This window comes from Centropristis striata, chromosome 13 (genome assembly GCF_030273125.1).
Source record: "Centropristis striata isolate RG_2023a ecotype Rhode Island chromosome 13, C.striata_1.0, whole genome shotgun sequence".
Taxonomy (NCBI): Eukaryota; Metazoa; Chordata; class Actinopteri; order Perciformes; family Serranidae; genus Centropristis; species Centropristis striata.
Window position 1 is genome coordinate 7839376 of NC_081529.1, and position 21015 is coordinate 7860390.

At 40.5% G+C, this 21015-nt stretch overlaps 1 protein-coding gene across 1 annotated transcript; it reads right to left on the reverse strand.

Annotated features, from left to right (window-relative positions):
* Positions 1 to 2550: 2550 nt before the first annotated feature.
* On the reverse strand, positions 2551 to 20704 carry LOC131983302 (ankyrin repeat and fibronectin type-III domain-containing protein 1-like). The gene is made up of 18 exons (XM_059348013.1): positions 20543 to 20704; positions 19924 to 20200; positions 19631 to 19831; positions 15901 to 16014; positions 15408 to 15505; positions 13641 to 13731; positions 12864 to 12971; positions 11455 to 11554; positions 10198 to 10327; positions 9877 to 9996; positions 9531 to 9637; positions 8847 to 8961; positions 7556 to 7722; positions 6877 to 7054; positions 6565 to 6727; positions 4878 to 5044; positions 3611 to 3815; positions 2551 to 3343 (listed from the first exon to the last, which is right to left on the reverse strand). Exons 1-18 carry the CDS (start codon positions 20702 to 20704, stop codon positions 2694 to 2696), a joined length of 3153 nt encoding a protein of 1050 aa, XP_059203996.1. The 3' UTR covers positions 2551 to 2693.
* Positions 20705 to 21015: the final 311 nt, after the last annotated feature.

The following is a 21015-nucleotide window of genomic DNA, read 5'->3' on the forward strand; positions in this document are numbered from 1 at the left end:
CAGCAGTGGACGGCTCCTCTCTCTCTGTTGCAGGACGGAGAGATACAAAAGATCCTTCTCTCCTACAGACATCAGGCTGTCTCATTCTGACAGAGATTCTACCAGACTAACTGAATTTACCTTCGGGGAAAAATAAAGTAATTTTGATTGATTTGATTGATAAATTTGCACTTAAGTAAATGTACTCAGTACATCCCAACACTGAAGCACACTTATCTGTGGCACTAATAATTAGTAATGAAAAAAATGAAATTGTGGCTGTTAATTTCAGAAAGAAAAAATAATAACGTTCTGCTTTGATGTCATCAGTGACTATTTGATGTTGGAAGGAGCTGGCTGTAAGTTAATTATATCACTCTTTGTACCCCCTTATCACAATTATGTTATTACAAAGTACACATACTCTGTTTAGGCTGCTAATTACTAACACAGCAGGGAGGACACTCTCCACAGGTTGTTCAGCTAGAATGTTTTTTTAAAACCAAACTTAATATTCTCCTAAATGAAAGTCACAACGCGTTAAGAATGAGATGTGATTAATGTGGCAGTTAAACTGAGCGATGATGGATTAAGTCCTCAAAGTGCAAATACGGATGAGCTGTCAGTCAAACACATTCTGTACACGCCCACACAGTCCAGAGAAGTTGTCTAATTAGGCTGTGAGTGCTGTTCAACTGCACCATGTGCCTGCACAGCCTTAAAATGTCTTAAAAGCTACAGATATTGATTTATTCCTCTTTTCACACAACAAATAGATAAATGCAAGAAATGTAGGAAATGCAAATCATCTAAAAGAAAATGTTGAATGCCAAAGCAGTATGTGATATCATAAAGTATTTAATAGGATTTTTAACAATAGTTTGAGCAGTTTTAACCCACTTAACAGTTTAATACATTATGACCATTCATGAAGTATTTATCTTATTCCGAATAGAGATAATACCTCTTTATTATGGCTGCAAAATTAATCAACATTTTATCAACATTGCAATATGGACGAGTGCAATATCCAAATAGCGGGAGGCACAATATTCCTTTACGTCAAATTACATGTCAAAATACCATTTTGTGGTGATGCAGAGGTTTCCCGGCCTACCAATCAAATCTTAGACTTCAGAAAAAAAATATTTGTTTGATCACACCATGATCATTTCAATATTTTTTTTCAATGAAAATAGGAATAATGATGCAAAAATAACAATTCTGTCAAATATTGTGAATTATATCACACTTGGAATATCTCTCTTTCTTGTTAGTCCCAAAACATTTAACAAGTCTGTGTGTGTCTTTGGCTTGTAGTTCATTTTCTGGTTGACTGGGTACAATGCAGGAGGAGATAAAGATACAGTAAATAAAGACATAACAGTGTAAGGCCAAATCTCTTTCAAGGCAAAGAGGAGAATTTGACAGCTTGCATAGTCCTCGATAAACTGAGATCCAGAAAAAAATAATTTGTACTGTGCATTACTGTGTAATGTGTATAATACATAGTAGGCAAATAACTGATACTTCTGAGTACTTTGTGAAAACTGAAGAGGGAATCATCCTCTGTGTCATTCTATACCAACTCACCTACACCTCAAAGCATGGATTCTCTTGAAATATATTTGGACTGAACAGTATTTTACCAATAAGGGTTGCTTATGAGGTTATTTTGAAACTTTTTTTTTTTATCAAAAAGCGTTAATATTCATTAACACAGAGACATTTTGGACCTGCAAATAATTAATTAAATTGGATTAAATTTAGCTCAGAGGGCCAAAGTTCAAAAGTTCACAGCTAAAAAAAACACTTTTGAGTAGAACTATAGGATTTTGCAAGGCCCCATGAACTTAACTGACGTTTTCACATGAAGAGCTAGGTATGGAATGACCCAACTCTAAGTGGACTTTGGTTTTCTTGCACCACCATCTTCTCCATTTGATATCTATGCTTCAGCTGAAGTGATATCAGAACAGGCAAACTAACAGGACCGACAGCAGTTAATGTGCAGTCAACAGGATTATAAATCTTGCTACTGTTTTGTTATGAAATTCCAAAAGTGCACACAGGTAAACCAAAAAGAAAGTATTCAATTACACGTACAGTATGATAGCTGTTTATAGACTGCACAGCAAACACGGCTATTTGAATAAATTATATGCATTTAATGAGTTTGTTTATTAGCTCCATCAAGCAGCAATGTTGCTTTGTGCTGTAGTGATTGATGGAGTTTCAAGTCATAAAAAGTACTACCATAGCTTAGTTTTTTTCACACAATAAGCTCTAATGGACTGAACATTAGAAATAATAAACAACAGGCCCACAAATGTGCAAACGACATAATTTGTGTGTTAGATGAAGTTTTATCTAGATAAGGGTTTGCTTGAAACCACTTTTTCATGTATGATACCAATGCTGAAATCTTGAGTATCTACCCATAGCAGTGCAATACTGTTCTTTCCCCTCTGTTAAACAAATAATATATTTGTATGGATGCACTTTTCATAACATGGCATATAGTATAGTATCTGAATAGCACATCAGCTATTCAGATACACATCAGCTAGTTGTCACTTGAATTTTATATTCACTGGGCAGTTGGACACTGATTGACAAAGAAGCCAAAAAAGTCTAACTAGTATTTTTAATCTGCTGCAGTCTACTGATTTGGTTTCAAATTGCTACAAGGTCGAAGTAGGCTGGGGTCGCCATCAGGATGAACTGTTAGAGGGTCTGTCCCACTCCACCTGGTTTCTCAATGGGACGCACGCTCCCTTGCTGGGAACCTCAGTCTCTGTAACGTCTGGAGGACTCACTGTGGCATGAGACGCAGACATGTCCTGCTGTGACAGACACCCGGCCCCGTTCATCAAGTCTGAACTCTCCAAGTCAAAGAAGGAGTGGCTTTCACCAATCCCCAGTCCGAAGCTCTCCAGCATATCCATTACTGATGGTGTGGACGGCCCACTGGGGGTCTCCTCCTCAATAAGACTCAGCGTGGGCAAGATGTCAACCAACTCTGCCATCTCCATTGGCCGGATTACCTCTGTGATGCTGGAAGGAAAGTCCTGCTCCTCGCTGTAGGACTCCTGAGCTTCTAGAACTGTGTACCCCACTTCAAACTGGGCAACAGCACCAGGCTCCAGTCCAGATTCGATCAAAGCCGTTGCACATTCTAATTCCGATTGGCCAACGATGCTCGTCAGGTCTAGAGTTGATTGGGCGGTGATGTCTACAGGGTATCCTCCCTTCGCCACACCCTCCATCAACAACGTGGCCTCTTCAGGGACGACCATGATTCCTGATGGAGCGGGGATCTCTGTAGAGACGACATTGGGTGGAGTCACACTGACTAAACACTCTAGAAGGGAAATGGGGAGACAGAAAGAAATCTCATATATTCAGGAACAGGGATGAAGAGGAGCTGTTTTTGTCTGTTGTATTTTATTTTCAACAAGTAAAGTTTTTTCAGGATCTACAAATACAACAGGATTCACATAATATATGTTTATTTAACTACAGTGAAAAACCTTCTGAAAGTTTATTCATACAAGTTTATTTCAATCCTGAAAATAGCACCAGTATAAAAGTTGACACATGCTGATCTACACCCACATCATCCTTGTACCTGCAATGGCTCTTTGTGCTTGTATCCGATGAGGCCACGTCAGTCTGGCAGTCAAACTTTCCTCCTCTTCCTCGCCATCAGGACGCGGTGGCGGGTCTCCTCCCATCACCAGGCCGAGAGGCACCGCCCCCACCCACTGCTTGGACCGAACGCACTGCAGACAGTCCATAATCCAACGGGCATCCCTCCACACCACATCTAGACGCTGAAGTAACAGGAAAATAAAGGGATACTGAAACAGCCGAATAAGGTAAAGAAACTATTGACAAGGTCCCATTTTGTAAAAGGTGATATTTCAATGTCTTTTTTCATTATGAAGGCTATCTTATGTAGCTATTATATCTGCTATATAAGTACTGTGAAAGTATCAAAATGCCCAATCCACAGAAAAATACACACATCCCTTATTTAGACACTGCCTTAAAACGAGCTGCCAGGACTTTCATAAGGTTGGGATGACACACAACCTTACAAAACATTAGCATCCAAACACTGGTACAACACATCTGTAGCTTGTCTTGATCGCTATGGACGCCAATTACATTCTTATTAACACTGAACGTAAGAAGTTAATGTTAGCCTTTGTTGTAAGCTAACGCCAGCCCGCTAATGCCAGCCCAATAACATTAGCCCAATAACGCTAGCCCATATTAATCACATGGCAGTAATGATGCACATTTTAGTTGTTCTTGTTGGTCATGATAATCCTGCCCCCAGCAAAGAGTGGGTGCCGCTCTGGAACCAGTTTTCCTGGCCGAGAGCCGGTTCTTTGGCTGGCGAAACTTGAAGAACCGGTTCAAAATTGGGGCCTTGAACTGGCTCGGTGGAAAAGGGGTACAAGATGGCAAAAGATGTGTGAAACCTTGGGAATACTGACCAATCAAAGCAGACTGGGCTTTTTCGAGAGGGGGTCTTAAAGAGACAGGCACTGAAACGTAACGTTTCAGACAGAGGATGAATACAGGTATATTCAGTCAGAGTATGAGGAAAAATAACATGTAAACATTAAAGCATGTTAACATTTTCTAGCAGAAACCGAAAATACAATTATGAACCTGAAATTGGGAATAACAGGCCCCTTTAATCATCCCTATTAAAAGTAAAAAAAATCACGTCATAATGTCTTCAAAGCCCTCCTGATGAGAATACAAAACATTTGGGCTGCTATACTAAAATACTCTGATGGGATTAATGAACCTATAAATAATAGAAGAAAAGCAGACATAAACTGTCCTGTAAGTCTTTGTTTCTGCCTTGATGATCTTACATGGGACAGCTCCGTGATGTGGTTGAGACGCTCCCGGGCTTCCTGCACCTCCTTGGTGTCCAGCGCCTCCCGCAGAGCCTGCTGGGCCAGATGAGTGTCCAGCTCCAGCCTCACCCAGGCCTGGCAGTACTGCGACAGGAAATCCCGCTCATACGTCCAGAAGTGAACTGGTGATGAGTCAGAGTTAAGAGGAAAGACAAATCCGTACATTAAAGCCGAGAGAAAAAAGCCTCAGAGCTCATTAGTGCGCTCTTACCAAACCTTTAGCGTGGGAATTTTCAAGAAGGGTCAAAAGGAAAGACGGATTTAAATTAGATTCAAAACAAACCCTTAAGTGTGGATGAAAGAGAGGATCAAAGGACTAATTAGATGAGAAAAAACAATGTAAGTGACTCATCTTCAAAAGACTAAACTCTCAGAAACTGGACCTCTGTGTTCTTTACATATATACTTTCCAACCAAACTGGCAATGGTTGAAAAGCATTTAATGGGTTATTTTTTGAGGTTATTCAATTTACTCCAGTTCCTTTCAAGCTGAGACGAATGCATTGATCTTAATGAGATGAAATTAAAATACTTCTGTCAAATTTTTCTTATGCGATGCTGCTTTTTTCCTTAACTTGTATCAACTACAAGGAGTTTTTAACTGGTCATGAAACAGTTTTAATTTAATACTGATGCCTCTATGATCTACATAAGCAGAAGAGATCATCAGCAAGAAAATTGGCTATTTCTATATAGTTATTCTTAACAACGTCTGAATAACTAACTTAGGTTCAAATCAACATTCTTCAACTTTATTGTCCCTTTTCCCTTCTAGACATGTATGTGATATGTCTATATCGTTTATCAAATGCACTGTGGGACATGGTTTTACATTAATATTTAAATTTATGTTGATTTAAGATGATCTTACATGGTCACAAATTTATACATTACCTCTAGCTATGCCTCTGCAAGCAAAAATAATAACAATTCTAAAACATGAATGCTTCTATACAGTCACCACAGTGTCAAGATTAGTATCTGACTAAATGACCCCCCCTCTGTTTTTGAATTATGGGGTTGAATAATGGCCAGATTTTTTTTTTTTTGAGTAATATGATGTCATAGTCAACCTATTTCACAATTTGATCCTATTAGACGTTTGTATGACATTTTGTCATAACTGAGTTGTGGCCAAAAATGTATTACGTGAGGACACCTTGACCTTTGACCTCCAAAATCTAATCAGTTCATCCTAGCATCTAAGTGTATTGCTAAGTTAGAAGAAATTCTCTCAAGGCAGTCCTGAGGTATTGTGTTCACATAGATGAGAGGACAGATGGACAACCCGGCAACAGAATGCCTCAAAATAAGTGGGGTCTTTCTTTATTTGCTTCTAAAACAAATGCATGCGCTAACCAGATCAAGATCTTTACAACACAAGGCTGTGGTGGTCACCAAAATCAAAACAAAATAGTTCCTTGTAGTGGCTTTAATGAGATGAAATTAAATTACTTCTGTCAATTGGTTGTTATGTGATTCTGCTCTTTCTCTTACTTAGAGACAGTTCACACAGTTTTTTTCATGCTTGAGCCAGAATAAAGGTTACTGTCTCTCAGCACTGCTTGAAAACCACTTTGGTACTATTGTGAGAGGTCAATGGACTACCACTATAATGGTACAATTATAGTTTTCCACCTACCCAGCTCAAAGATCTGCAGGGGCATGGTGAGTCCAGGCTCTTTGGTCCCCAGCAGGGGCCAGTAGCTGGAGCTGAAGTCCTCACTGGGAGGCAGCAGCAGCAGCATGGACATCTTGTCTCCAAACTGCAGCAGCTCCCGGGTGTACACACCATACTGATAGGCCTGTAACAATCCCAGAAAATACCCAAATGTTATGAAAATCTGTTAATGTTGAACTGAATTTCATTATGTCAACAGACAAACCAAACCAGTTCATAACAATATTATTCAGAAAGAAGAATGTCCATGTGGCTGTTTGAAACCCTTTTTACCCTGTAGAGGGGGATGTTGAGCTTCGTCAGGAGATGTGTGATTGCTGCTCTCAGAGACATGACGAACTCCGCCAGCCCGCTGCTCTCAATCACGCTCTCGTCCTCGCCGCTTAACAGGTTCGGAACGCTGCCGTTGGCTGTGGTGTAAACATGACTCAGGAGCCATGCCCACTCCTCTCTGTCACACAATGAAGCAGTTATAAAAAATATTCTTGTAAAAGACATGATTGTAAGTAGTAAGTAGGGAAGTACTTTTGCATGTTGCAAGACCTTTCACAACTAATTGCATATACTTAATGTCCAGGCAGACCATTCTCCAAAGCATTTCTCATGTTTTTTGACTGATTTAACGAATATGATATTGTTGTGAGGTAATGCTGCTGCAAGCAGGAGCCAAAGCCTTGTTGGTAAAGACTTGTGGGAATTGTCCAACATCCAAGAGATGAGAGTTGGCTGCCAAACCAGTCATTTCTAATGCCAGGAATACCCACATTTGAAAAATCGTTTTTAAAGCATTTGGATTTTTCAACATCACCAGAAAGCTGCAGCTGGTACGCTTTGGAAAATCCTCAGAAACAACAAAGTATGATTTGTTGTTGAGCTACAATATGGAAAGCGACTCAGCATTGTTAGTGATGGGCCTGGCAGCTATATGTTCAGCATGTTTAGACTTTGTTACCTGGAAACGTGGGCGTTATGTCGGACACGTGTGTGGCAGAGTAGATTGGGCAGCCTCTGGGGCACCAGGACTCTGATCTGTTCCACTGAGCTGCACAGTTTCAGGATACCCACATACAGACCTGGCTGGGCCCACTGGATGCTGTGCCTGTGTAGGGATAGTTTCTCCTGGAGAACAGAAAAAAACAGGTTTGGCACTGGGGGATTTAAATAGATGATAATGGGATGTTTTGTTTAGATTCTGTTGATTTGGAGTGTCTCATTTGTTTTTAATTTGTTATGGGGCTTGCTAAACTGATTCTGTTGCATTTTCTGGGTTATTTGAGTTGCATGAGGGAGAAAAAACATGGCTCAATGATCCAATCAGGAAAGTCAATACACTCAATCACTCTGCACTCAGTGCTCAATTCATTCTGCTGCCCGTAGCGACTGCTTTATAGGGTTTTCAAGGGATGGAAAATGTCTGGTAGAGAAGGGACACTAAGCACATGAATTTGGAGGGATTTCTGCATAATTTCAATATATAAATCCTACCTTTTAATATATTAACATAAAAAAGCAATGCTAAGTCTTACGGCCAATTGGGCTGAGTTGTAACCAGCACTGCATTCAGCTGCTTTCTTCCATCACGTACACAGATCATTTGCCAGCATCCCATTAAATAGAAATTTAGTAAAATTACCACCGTCTGCATACACAGCCACACTACTGCCAACACTACTGCACTGTCTGAGCCAAAGGACTACGTGCTTTCATGGATTTAATTGTATTACTGGAGATAATTTATTTCATATTTTCATAATATTTCAGTTAGTATCCTAAAGCAAAGTGCATACTTTATAGCTTGTTTACACTTTCTGTTTTTGCCAGCTAGCTGTTACCAGCTTTATTGAGCATGCTAATATATTAGTTCTTTATTGTAAAACAGTTCTTGAAAAAATGAGCTGTTCACTTTAAACCCTAAGTTTTCAAGGGCCCACATAGTTGGCTCGGATTTCCAAGGTACCTTTTTGTCAGCTAACTCACCACATGAGACATAGCCACTGTATGTATCAGTATATGTCAAATTAATGGATTTATATGGCAAATGGATTTTGTCTGCTTATGGAAAAAAGATTTGTTTCTATCTGCGTATGACATGGTAGATACAGCCTGAGCAGATACCTCCTATGTTTCCATTTTATTCCTGTCATTTCCCCTTAATTCTCATAGAAAGTTTCCACCTTGAATATTCACGGTGCTATACTTTTTCTGTCTGTCTCTCTTTTACACAAACACAATCCCAGGTTCACCTTGAGCTGCTCATACAGCATGTCCATGGCAGTGGGCTCAGGCAGCAGAGGAGTTCTGCTGCGGTTCTTTTCCAGACGGGCCAGGGGCATCCAGTGAAGCGGAGGATCAGGAGGGCTTGGAGTGGTGCAGAAAAGAAAGGTAAAAAAAAAAGAAATGCAACCACATGGAACCGGCAATGAAAAAAATCAGTTTGATTAATTTCCCTGACCAGGGAGGTCATGTTTTCAGGTTTGTTTGTTTGTTTGTTTATTTGTCTGACAGCAGGATTATGGAAAAATGACTGGACTGATTTGGCAGAAGGGGGTAGCCTGGGCCAAGGAATAACCTATTACATTTTGGAGTGGATTCCAATCATGGGGCGGTTCGGACACAAAATTATTTTCAATTTAGTTAACATTGCAAGATAGGCCATGGCCTTGTTGGAAGTCTGCACCCTTCTATTTCATATTAGCATAACAAAGCCAAAAACCAACAGACGGATAGATCCTGAAAACATCATTCTGCATATGTGCTAAGCCAGCCCAGCCTGCTGATTGATTAGGTTTTTATCTGAGGTGAGTTGGAGACTGTCCTTCAAACAGAAGACAGAGGTTAAAGCCTCCTTTGATGCCGTGTGCTCTTTGTAGGGCACAAAAAAAATTCAGACAGGGATTATCGGAACGTAACAAAAGACTCTTTCTCACCGGGGAGGGTTTGGGAACTCCTTCAGAGTCACCAGTAAGACATTGCCCTGCCTGTCTTTCAGAGGTTCGTAGTACACCTGGCCCAGGTCCATTGTTCCCAGGGAAGACTGAAGGCAGAGAAAGGTTGAGATGTAAAACAGAAACAAGGGATGAATAAATATGAGGATATTAGGGATTAACGCAGAGAGGCACAGGTTCTGGGGTTACAGGTATGCAGCCTGAGATAGGGATGTGAGGCCCCGGTGAGAAGAGTAGCAGGAAGAATAAATATTAAGAGGTAATTAAAATAGCAATTAACCCATTTTGATGCCTCTCATCATGCTGAGTACGCGGCTTAACTTCCTACCTGCAGCTGGGAAACAGCTCTTAAAATGTTGTGCCTGTTCTGAAGGAGGGAGGAGGGGGAGGAGTGAGCGGAGGAAAGGGCCTGCTGGAGCCAGGGCACTTGTTGCCATGCACAGGACAGCTACAAGAAAAAGAATTACATTTTTAATGAATTAAATTTGTTAAATCTATGAATAAAACTATGGAAAATGTGTGTGGTTGACTACGAAAACAGCTCATTTACTGCATGTGTATTAACTGTTCCACATGGATTTACAAGTTAGCTACAATGTCAGTATGTGTTGAATTAACAATGAATACATGTGGTCTACTGACAGCTTACCTTGGCAAACCAGAGAAAGTCTTGGGTGATGGAGGTGGAGCAGCACTGGATCTCCACCAGTGGGATTTGATCTTCAGCTGTCACCAGGATGTTTTCCTTGTGGTAGAACACAGTAGCCAGGTACACGCCCCTAATGAGATCAACACAACACAGATAAAAATACATTCATTTTTACAGACAAACAATCGGAAATGTTTTTCTTTTATATTGCGATTGTGCTGTTATCACTGTCAAATGTAAGTAACAGGTGATGTTACTGAATGCTATGCCAGTTATTTCAGGTTTTCAGAGGCTGTAGCATGCTCAGATTTAGAGCTAGAGTGATCTCCTTTGACCTCTGACCTCAAGGAATCTGAATGAACAGTGGTCCAATGGGTACCCACAAATCTCTCCTTTACAAACATACTCAACTTTATACTAATTTCAGGCTGTTTTTGGCATTTTTTATGCATGCAGTTACTTATTCTAACAATGGTATATTTGAATATATCTGCATACATGGGTCCCTAAGCAGTTTTGGAAAAGCATGAATTGCATATGACTGGAAAGCTGAGGCTCTGGTGGATTTAATTAACCCAATTTTATTCATCTATGATTATGTTTCTCTAATTAATCTTCAGGTTCGGGGCGTCCCAGTGGCTCAACGATAGAGTTCATACCATAAAGGCTTAGTCCATGGCTAAGGTTGGAGTCCGGCTCTGAGCCTTTTCCTTTCACACTGTCTCTCTGACACAATCAAATAAAGCTGTAAAATGGCCAAAAAATATCTTAAATGATCTTCAGGTTCAAAGCTTTCAGACGATGTAAACCTATTCTATGTGGCATCTACTGTTGACCTGCTATCTCCCCCTAAAAAAGACAAAAAAGCTTCTGTGGTACAGAGGGGTGAATTGGAAGAGGTTAAATCATGCTGGGGTTCCTGTCCATGCAGTTGCACCCTTTCCTACTTAACAGCTGCTCCGTTTATCCACTGGCAGCTAATGAGGTGGTCGGCTGAATACATGTGGCAGCAAAAAGCCTTGATCAGTCACTCCCTACTGTTCAGTGATTTCAAACATCATCCCGTTCAGAGACCTCTTCACTAATCTTGACACAGCGGCAGCTTTATTGTGACTACTGCTCTTTTTCAATAACCGTAACAGGTAAGAGTTTGGATTTGTTCTTTGTAGTCTACTCTTGTAATCACATCACATTTAATCCGTTACTCCCCGTACCCCTGGAGGCACAGTGGGACGGATAAGACAGATGGATCTCTACCTCTGTAGGAGACGAACAAACTTGGTGGCGGACTGGAACAGTTGTTTGATGCCTCGGGACACAGACAGACGCTTGCTGGGACTCTGGGGCTTAGAGCTCTCTGTGGAGCGGAGGAGAGGAGATAAGTCGGGATGAGTATCACGCACAACATATTCAAGTGGGCTAAGGTGGTGAAACAGTTTTCTCTGTAGTAAAGAGTTGATACAGTGCATGCTGCTGCTGCTACAGTATAAAATGGTGTAAACAAGGAATACAAATCTGTAAAGTGAGCATATAAGATCCTTAAGAAATTCTGACCTTTGCCTATTGCATTCCATGGTTAAAATGTATATCTTTTCATTCTGACAGAAAACATGGACATGCTGTGGTAATACATAGGGCTGCATGATTATGGAAAAAAAAATAATATTCAAAATTTTTTTGCTTAAACAGTTTCTCTTAATGTTGCAGCTGCAGTAGCTAAACTGTACGGGTGCACAAGGGTGTTCGTATAAACAATCTTCCTATCCTGTGAGACCGCTTTATCTTTTCCTTTATTTATCTTTTATTTATTTTTTGGTATCTGTTTGTATGTTGTGTATGGACTCTTAATTTTACTGTACAAGTGTTGCGTCATGTCTTGTGATACATGTTTGTCAGCGTCTATGATTGTATATGTGGTGTGAGTGTATTGACTGTTGTTGTTTGTTTTGTTGATTATTTCGGAGAAGGGACAATTTGACCTAATGTTTGGACTCCAGGAAGAATAGCTATGCTAATGTGCTGGTGCTAATGGAGATCCAATAAATGAAATGAAATGAAATGAAATGAAATAAATAAATAAATAAATATTTTGGTCAATACTGAGGTCATGAATATTTGACATGATTACTCACTGGCTTTGAAACATCATGAAATAAAAAAATATGATTTTTTTAACAGTGGATTTTCTTGAAATTTACATATTAAATCAATAAATGTTAAATGTAAAAAAATGATAAATAAAATAATATATTTAAAAAAGTATATAAAAATAAAATATAAAATCAAATTTGATTCAAATAAATAAGATCAATTATATTGTAAGGTTAGGATAGGAAAAGCGACTAAACATATATTCAATGTAGAAAATAATAAGTGAAAATAAATCAGTTCCAGTCAGTAATTCGGTGAACACATGTGAAAGAGCTGTGCTGTAAAGGCTCAGGATATGCTGAATTCTTAACACGACAAAACGAAAGCAAGACTGTGAAACGGAATATGCCAAAAATAATTGTTTTATCTGAATTATGTTGTTGGAAGCCATTTATTATTATCATCATAATTGAAAATACTTTTGATTATTTGCCCAGCTCTAGAGATATATAATTTAATGGACTCATACATGCTTCAGTGCAGCAACTGCTACATCACTGAAGCTCCAGTGTTACCTATGCAGAATCCTCTATAATGTTGTTCTTTGGCATCTTCCAGCAGTTTCCTCACAAGGCCCTCGTGATTTCTGAACTGTGACTTCACGCCGATGCACTCTCTCCAACCTGCACAGGGAGAGAGAGAGAGAAACAAATCATCACTTTCATTTTTATGCAATTAGGGGAAATAATTCAAGACATCAAGAACTCATTTGCAGACGAGTCCTGAGTGCTGCGCTTTCCTATCTTGGTGATTAGGAGGCAAGAGCGATTGCATGAGAGACCATCTGTGTGTTGTGACTTGTTTTAAAACTGATTCATCCTGAGCTGCTGAAGTTAAATTGTGTTATCTAACTGGCACTGCAACATGCTGATTATCACTCACATCACTACTTTGGCTGCATCATGACTTATATTTGAATCTATATGAATATTTGGGCTTTTATTCTCCATTTCAAAAATATTGTGCAGCCATTATTGCATAATTTCACAGAATAAAGTGGAAAGTAACAGAAAGTAATGCAGCGAGAGAGAAGGGGATGACATGCATGAGAGATTATGAGCGCACTTCAAACTCAAAGCACGGATACAAGGCCCATTGACTCGCAGTGACATCTTTAATTCTCCACGTTTTAATAATTCATTAATCTACCAGCCATGAGTGGATTCCACTTTTTCACATCAGGCTTGATGTCAGCCAAGTAATTTCATTACAGGGGACGCAGAGGAAAAGAATGGAGCCATTTCAAAGTAGTAAGTCCACATTCATCAAAGTTTGCAGTTCAGTATACTCACTGGAGGGGGCAGCGCTGACTGGAGTAGAGCACTGAGGCGGACCCCATCCCTTCACATTGTAGGCACTCGCTCTTACAAAGTAATGCGCTCCCTGCATTGGGAAAAGCACCAGACCGCCAAATTATCACCATGCATTAACCTTATGAATCGTTATTCCGGTACAAAGAAATCACATAGTGTTGTCATTATTAATTCATCTGGTTAAGTAAGGCAGTTGAGTGGGATAAGTGTTCTCTCATGTGAAGTGGTTCAGTACAATAGCTGATGGTTGGGTTGCAATAAATACAGTCTGTGTGTAGGCATCGAGCTAATGTGTGTGTTGTATGTGTGTTCGTGACTGCATGTCCCTGAACCATTTAAAGGTATGATATGTAAACCTTATATATCTTGTTAAGTTGCATGCTTACATTATCCTATATGTTTCCAACTATGTTCAAACCCAGAGAAGTTTGTAGTTATTCCTACGACAAGCAATGCCTGCAATTGTAACAATTACTTCCTAGGCAGCACACACGTGTAGCCTGGCTAACGCTAGACTATATCACAAATGAGATATAGTCTGGAGACCTCCTATTAATTTTTCCGTAGAGGAGGCTTGTTTTATGATCGTCCAGAGCCGTTTACTGGGCGATACGAATGTCTATCATAAGTGTCTGTACGTAGCTCTTAGCCAATCGTATCACAACGACCGGGGTCTTGCTAAAACCCCATTAGCTTAACCACTAACAGGGCTAGTTGGTAGATTAGGCTTTTGCCAAATCCTGTTGGAAGCAAGGCTAAAACATCCTTTTTGGTGGTGATAAAGGAGTGTAAAGCCAAACATTGTTCTTCTTTTAAAATAAACTTTCGCTCTTAACTATCTAGTACACTGTCTACAGCTAGACTGAAAGAGAGCTTCGCGTCTGTTGCAGCCATGTTGGATCTGTAAGCAAACTCCAAGCTTCTGTCTGTTGAATAGTACGCGTCATTGTCTTGCCGTCCCTCCCCGTTCTGTGACTGGATACTAAAAGCAGGGCTAAGAATCGCCCATGGACACCATGGTATACCCAGGCTAGCACACGTGCACAAAATGAAGCTAATCTTTTATTTACTTGCATTGAAATTTGCTGCGATTCCCTCTAATTTGTCTGGTAGCAAAGCATTAAAAAGAACATCAGTATGATCGTTTATTGCACTGTGATAACATGATATGCCAATTCGATGAAAGCTGCCAAGCCCTAGTTGTGAGCAGTTTCATGTTGGAACTATTTTCTTTCTCGTATAGTTCCTTCCTGAGACATGAGATTATTTCTGAATAACCGGGTCATAATTTAAGGAAAGAGACATTGCTGTTGAAGTGGTGCCTTTAAATTCTATTATATTCAAAGATTTCTAATGCCAAACTGTTTTAATTCTTGGAGGAAACCTCTGTGAAAAAAAAACACCTCAACATCTGGGACGTCCCGTGTCCCCTACTGATATTTAACCTAAACCTGCTTTGCTCAGTGTTTTTAGTAGTTTTAATCAGCAGGTGCATTTGTTTAGAAGAGGAGGAGACCTCTGTGGATAATAAACCTCCTAAATGATGCAGAGTGAAGAAATCCTAACCAGGAGAAGCTGACTGCAGGTGCTACTGGCTCTGCTTACTGTTTTGACTTACAGAACCCCAGTGGCAGAAAATGACATGTTGTTGGTTTAACGCTGTATGCCTACATGCTTATATCTATGTGTGTGCAGTTCGACTCTGTGGATTACCTGATGGCTGTGTGAAGGTACTGCATGACTTACTGCTGTGAGTCCCTTGATGCTATATGATGGGTTCTTGGTCTCTGTAACTTGGGCTGAGCCAAGGATGCGTTTGAAGCTGGCTGAGCTGCTCCATTCCACTGTGAACACAAAACAATCTCACTGACAGATTATTCTCTGGCTTTACTCAAAGCCCCCCATAGGAGGGAACTAAGGATTTGAGTGTTTACAGTTTCAAGAACTTGCTGTACCTGGGCTTAATCTACCCTTGGCTGCAAAGTGTGACATTTATGCAGCTGTAAAACAGAGTGGCAAAAATAGTGAAGCCAAATGAGATCCATAAATATGAGGCTTTTATACCTGTCAGCCTCAATTATCTGTGAGACGCTGATTATATTATTCCTTTATTTAGCCATCATGATGTCTCTCTTCATGTTTTGATCATGCCCACTGTATTATTAATCCCATCCATTCTACTATCTATAATATATTACGGTACTCATTATCATTGCTCTAGTCTTTGTTCACCACCTACCTCTGTAGCGGGTGATGAGCCCCATGGTGTCACCCTCCGGCTCTTTGATTGTCACAAACAGAGAGGATGTGCTGGTCACCAGTATGGCCACATGACTGGGAGGCCCGGGGAGCTCTGGGTGAGATATTGAGACAGACCAATATTCATTCATGTGAGCACAAATTCGTTTTGAGAAAAAATATACATAAAATAACTACAACAACTACTGGGAATAGGAATTATATATTTATTAAGTCCTTTTTTCACACTCTCATTCACTTCTATGGGTAATTTAGAGTTACCAATTAAACCTAAGTTGCATGTCTTTGGACACGGAGAAAACATAAATATCTTTTTCACTTGTACACACATGTCATGTGTATGGAGTTAGTGTTTACCCTTTTAAAAAAGACTCCCCCTTGTTACCTTAGAGGGAAATTTATGTGCCAAATATCTGCCATCACATAATATACTATTATTTTCCACTCCAGTCCTGATCATAAATAAACAAATAATCATCTATTTTCAGAATTTTAAGCCTTAAAGTTGAAGTCATTGCTTACATAATACCCCTGTTGTTATAACAACAAAATTAAAATGCAATTATTTTCCGTATAATGAATGCTATGATGAATATTTATTTTGTTATACTCTGGGATATGTAAACGATTAGAAAAAGAATTGATTTTGATGCATTTTTTGTGATTTAAAAAAGCTCCCTCTTGTTAATCTAGAGGAAAAAAATGTCCCCTACTAAAACTGCTATAAAACTAATAGCCTATATATTAATTTATCCCACTTTTACTGAGTTAATTTTAAACCAACATCAGTGCTGATAAGTTATAGTATATAATAGTGTATAGTATAGATAAATTCAAGCCTTTAATGCCAGTTTGTTAACATAAAGCCACTGTTGATATGAAAAAAATACACAAATACAAAACTTTTATTACCAAAGTGCGGGGTATGTCGGTTCGAGGTAACAACACTGATTTTGATGCACTGCAGTGCTTCATAATACAGCAGCAATAACTCTAGTGGAAACCAGGAAAACAGTATGTATTTTGCCCCATAGGGCAGCCATGAAAAACTGTCTCACTCTGCTAGAAAATAGTAAAAACTTCATCTTTAAACCAGTTGTATATATTAAAATACTGATTTAAGACTTATTGGAGCTGAGGTTAAAATTCCAAAATGAAAAGAAAAAACTCACACCCTTCCAAAAAATGTATGCCATATGCATTAAACTGCCTGCATTAAAGGATGGAAAACTTAAAAAGCCAAAAGTGTCCCTAATGACAAGAAGCTTGTTATCCTTGCCCTCAACCTTTACCAACCAGGGTAGCTGCTAACATTTAGAGGTTCTTCTCTTGGAGCTCTGTGTTGCCCCAAGACAATGCATCTCTACCAGCTCTGTGAGAGCTCATCTTTGGCTGATTCTGCACTCTGACCTCTCAGCCTATAAATACAGCCAGTGTGAACAGAGTTTCCCTCCAGGAATCGGCAAACCATCCCAATATTACAATAACAAGTATAACCTCAGCACGCGTCCTGTTAAAGATGAATTTCTGCGGTTTGATCAAATATAACCGTGACCTCAGTCATGACCCAGAGTGAATATATGAGGTCATAGGCCTCAGACAAAAACACATTTATACATTACATTTTAATCATTTAGCTGCACATCGTACCCATAGAGATTTGTTACAGGAGTATACTTAATTTCACTGCACCAGGAATAAGAGCTGGTACCTTATTGCCCTTACAATAACACTGTGATCATAAAACAGTCAGGGAAGAGAACTGAAGGTACGTGAAAGAGAAATTAAATGAGAGCTAAGGAGAGATATTTTCACAGAGCAATTGAAGTAGGTACAGAGGAGAACTCGTTACAAAATTCTGCAAACATGAGGGTTTAAATCAATGGAGAGCCAGGAGGAACTTGAGCAGGTTGGTGCAGGGAGACGAAAACAAAGAGGCCATACAGCAGAACACAGGTTGCACTAAAGCCTTGGAGGTATTCTGGGTGTGGATTTCTATGCATACATCCACCAGCACCAAGGGTTTGAATTTGACACAAGCAGCCACTAGCAGTCGGTGGAGGGCATGGGAGAGTTTGGAAAGGTTGATGACAAGGCAGTCTGTTGAATTCTGGATGAGCTGAAAGTGGCTGGAGAGTTTCTGTAAGAGTCCAGCGAGGACTTACAAGAGTCCAGACGGGGAATCAGTGGAACTTAAGCAAGAGGTTGGGCTGAATACCTGATTACTGTGGTCCTGTCAGCAGTGATCAGGGGGTCTGGAGAGCAGAGTTGGGAAAAAGTAGTTCTACCTAGGGAAGGGAACTGATAAGATTTTATTGATACTGATGCCGGTATCAATTCTGCTTTTCGGACCAATTCCTTATAGATTCACATATTGATTCCTGGCCCATTTTTGGCCTACACAGGATTTGGCTTCAATGCAACAGCTTTATTATCTCTGAGTCTAACCACAGTGTGGATAAAATGTGAGAATGCATTAGTTTTCATTTGTTTTGTTTTTTGTCAAGTAAGAAAGGACTTTCCTAGTTTCCTAGAAGCAGTGACACTAATGTGTAGAGTGTAGGAGTTCTATCGGTGTGATTGTTTTGTTGTTAGTTGTAGTTCGTTAGTTCTAGTGTTGGAGATATAGGCTGTAGAGATTTCTGCTTTATCTTGAATAAATGGAACTATGTGGCTTTTGCTCAAAGCCGTGTTGTTGCTGTTGAGTTTTTCAATTGTACTTTTTGGCCGCTATAATCACCACAAGGGATGCCATCTAGATCTATTATACCTCTATGGCTGATATCTTCAACACTCCACAACTCACACCAAAACAATGTAGAATGATAAACAGAGGTAAAAGGAAAAATATGTATTTTTGATTGGGAGTGAACTGCTCCTTTAAGCCCATGTTACATAGACATGTTTCAGCACATGCACCACACATGAGAAATCAACATGGGCGAATATTTGCCTCCCTATGTGAGTGAATGGGTGAATAAACTTTTGCTGAAAAAGCTATTTCGTATATTTGCATCGCATGCAGTTCAGTTTTGGTGAACTTGAAGTCTCAGCCTCAACCAATATTAAGCCAGTGTGTGTGGTTGAACCCACTTGGCTGTCATTGGCTGTAGTTTTCTAAGTGAGCCAAGATTGATGAGGTGTTTAACCGGCCTGTCTCCTTCTCCTCTTCACCAGCAACAATCCTTCTCTGCTCTTCACAATACATTTTCCCAACACAAAACTAACAACCACAACAATTCAAACAGACTACAAACCAGCAAACTGATTTCCACATGTCTTATCCTATACTCATCTCATTCAATCTCATGCGATGGTCACTCTCCTGCATTCTCAGATGTGTGACCAGGGCATATAACTGGTGTTTCCACCCTTATTTAAAATGGTCAGTTTCTAGACTACAAGTTGCACAGTTGTCATCTTTTCCTTGAAATTAAGGCACACTTTAGACCATTTTTTCCAGCTCGCCATAACTCTCAAGGCACATTTCCAGCAACGTAGATGCATGAGTGTCACATCATTGTTTCGCAACTGTCAGAAAAACATGGCGGCATTGATAAAAGGACTCTTGGTTTTGAGTTTGAGGGGGACAGAAAAGATGCAACAATACCAGGATTTCTAGCAAGAGAGGACTGAAAAGGCCTGTGACCTAGTTTGTGTCCCAAGCTTTACTTTAAGAAAATGCCACAAACTGACCCAAGACCACTGACCTGTGTTTTGGAAGTTCTGCCTCATCCGGCAGTACAGTTGTAGCCTGAGGCTCCAGAGGCGGATGTGTCTCTGGACGTCAGCCTGTGCCTGAGGCCCTGCCCCTGCCTTCCTCAATAACTCCTTCTTTCTCTCCTCCACCCGTTTACCCGACAGTGCCACCAGCGCGTCCAGCTTCAGCTCCCACTCTGCTGGTCGGCACACTGAGAGGAAACAAGGACAGATTGTCAATATGATTTCCCCTGATTTACTGTAAAGTTATCCCACTATGTTATTTGAAAAACATCCAACTTACAAACAGGGTTATGTCTGGCTCCTGCCTTTGTCAACACATGGAGCAGAGGGGAATTGTGGGTAAGGGCAGCCACGTCCAAGGGGACCAGGCCCTGTTCGCTCACCCTGTTCACCCCCTTCTCCCTCTCTCTCTCCCAGTCCTTCTCTTTCTTCTCCCCTCGCTCCCACATGCTCCCTCCTCCTCCTCCTCCTCCTCCACAGTTGGTGTGATCTCTGGACAGCAGGCTTTGTACGGCCAAAGTGTCCTCATTTTCCACTGCCTCCCACAGGGTCTTGTACTAATGGGGAGCAGGGGAGAGGCCAACAGAGGGTGGGCGGGTGAGGGAGAGAAACAGCAGAGAGTTCATATCGAAAGAGAGATTTATTTTATGAGGTAGAGGCAAGGGAGACGCTGTGCAAAGAAAGAGTCAGTGGACGAGACGGTAATACAGGAGACATAAATCAAATCATAAATCATAGCAGCAGTCTCGCCGGGGATAATGTATTCATAGAGACACACAGTTAGCATGTAATGTCAAAGTAAGATCTTGAAATTAGAAAAAAAGAAACCATGCCAGAGGATAGGAAATCATTAGGTAAAGTGAACGGACATCCCTCAAAATGACATTCAAATATCTTACAGAATCTGCAGACTTGCTAGGGTGTTTGGGTGTGACCATCTCCGTGGCAACAGATGACTCTCCACCCCTCAGTCTCACGGACAGGTTTCTGTAGATGCGTTTGGGCGAGACAGGACCCAGAGAGCGCCGGCGCTGTGGTGGGTTCCTCATGGATACAGACATGGCAGGAGGAGAGGAGAGGAGAGGAGAGGAGAGGAGAGGAGAGGAGAGGAGAGGAGAGGAGAGGAGAAGAGAGGAGAGGAGAGGAGAGGAGTTGAAGAGGAGAGGAGAGGAGAAGAGAGGAGAGGAGAGGAGAGGAGAGGAGTTGAAGAGAGGAAAGGAAACAGGGGAAAAGAGGACTGGAGATAGGGGGGGACAGGAGAAGAGAGGAGGAGGTGGAGGAAGAAGAGGAGGGACAAGGAGAGAATATGGAACAGAGGTAAAGAGAGAAAAAGGAAAAGAAGAGAAGAGAAGAGGTGGACAGGAAATAGCTA

What these genes read in the sequence shown, in the direction of transcription:
- LOC131983302 (XM_059348013.1), bottom strand. Translation starts at nt 20,704, where the DNA reads ATGTCTGTATCCATGAGGAACCCACCACAGCGCCGGCGCTCTCTGGGT. An exon ending in AGTCAGCGCTGCCCCCTCCA is followed by an intron (nt 12,972 to 13,640) that starts GTGAGTATACTG and finishes CTCCCTGTGCAG; the next exon opens with GTTGGAGAGAGTGCATCGGC. An exon ending in GAGCTGTTTCCCAGCTGCAG is followed by an intron (nt 9,638 to 9,876) that starts GTAGGAAGTTAA and finishes CTCTGCCTTCAG; the next exon opens with TCTTCCCTGGGAACAATGGA.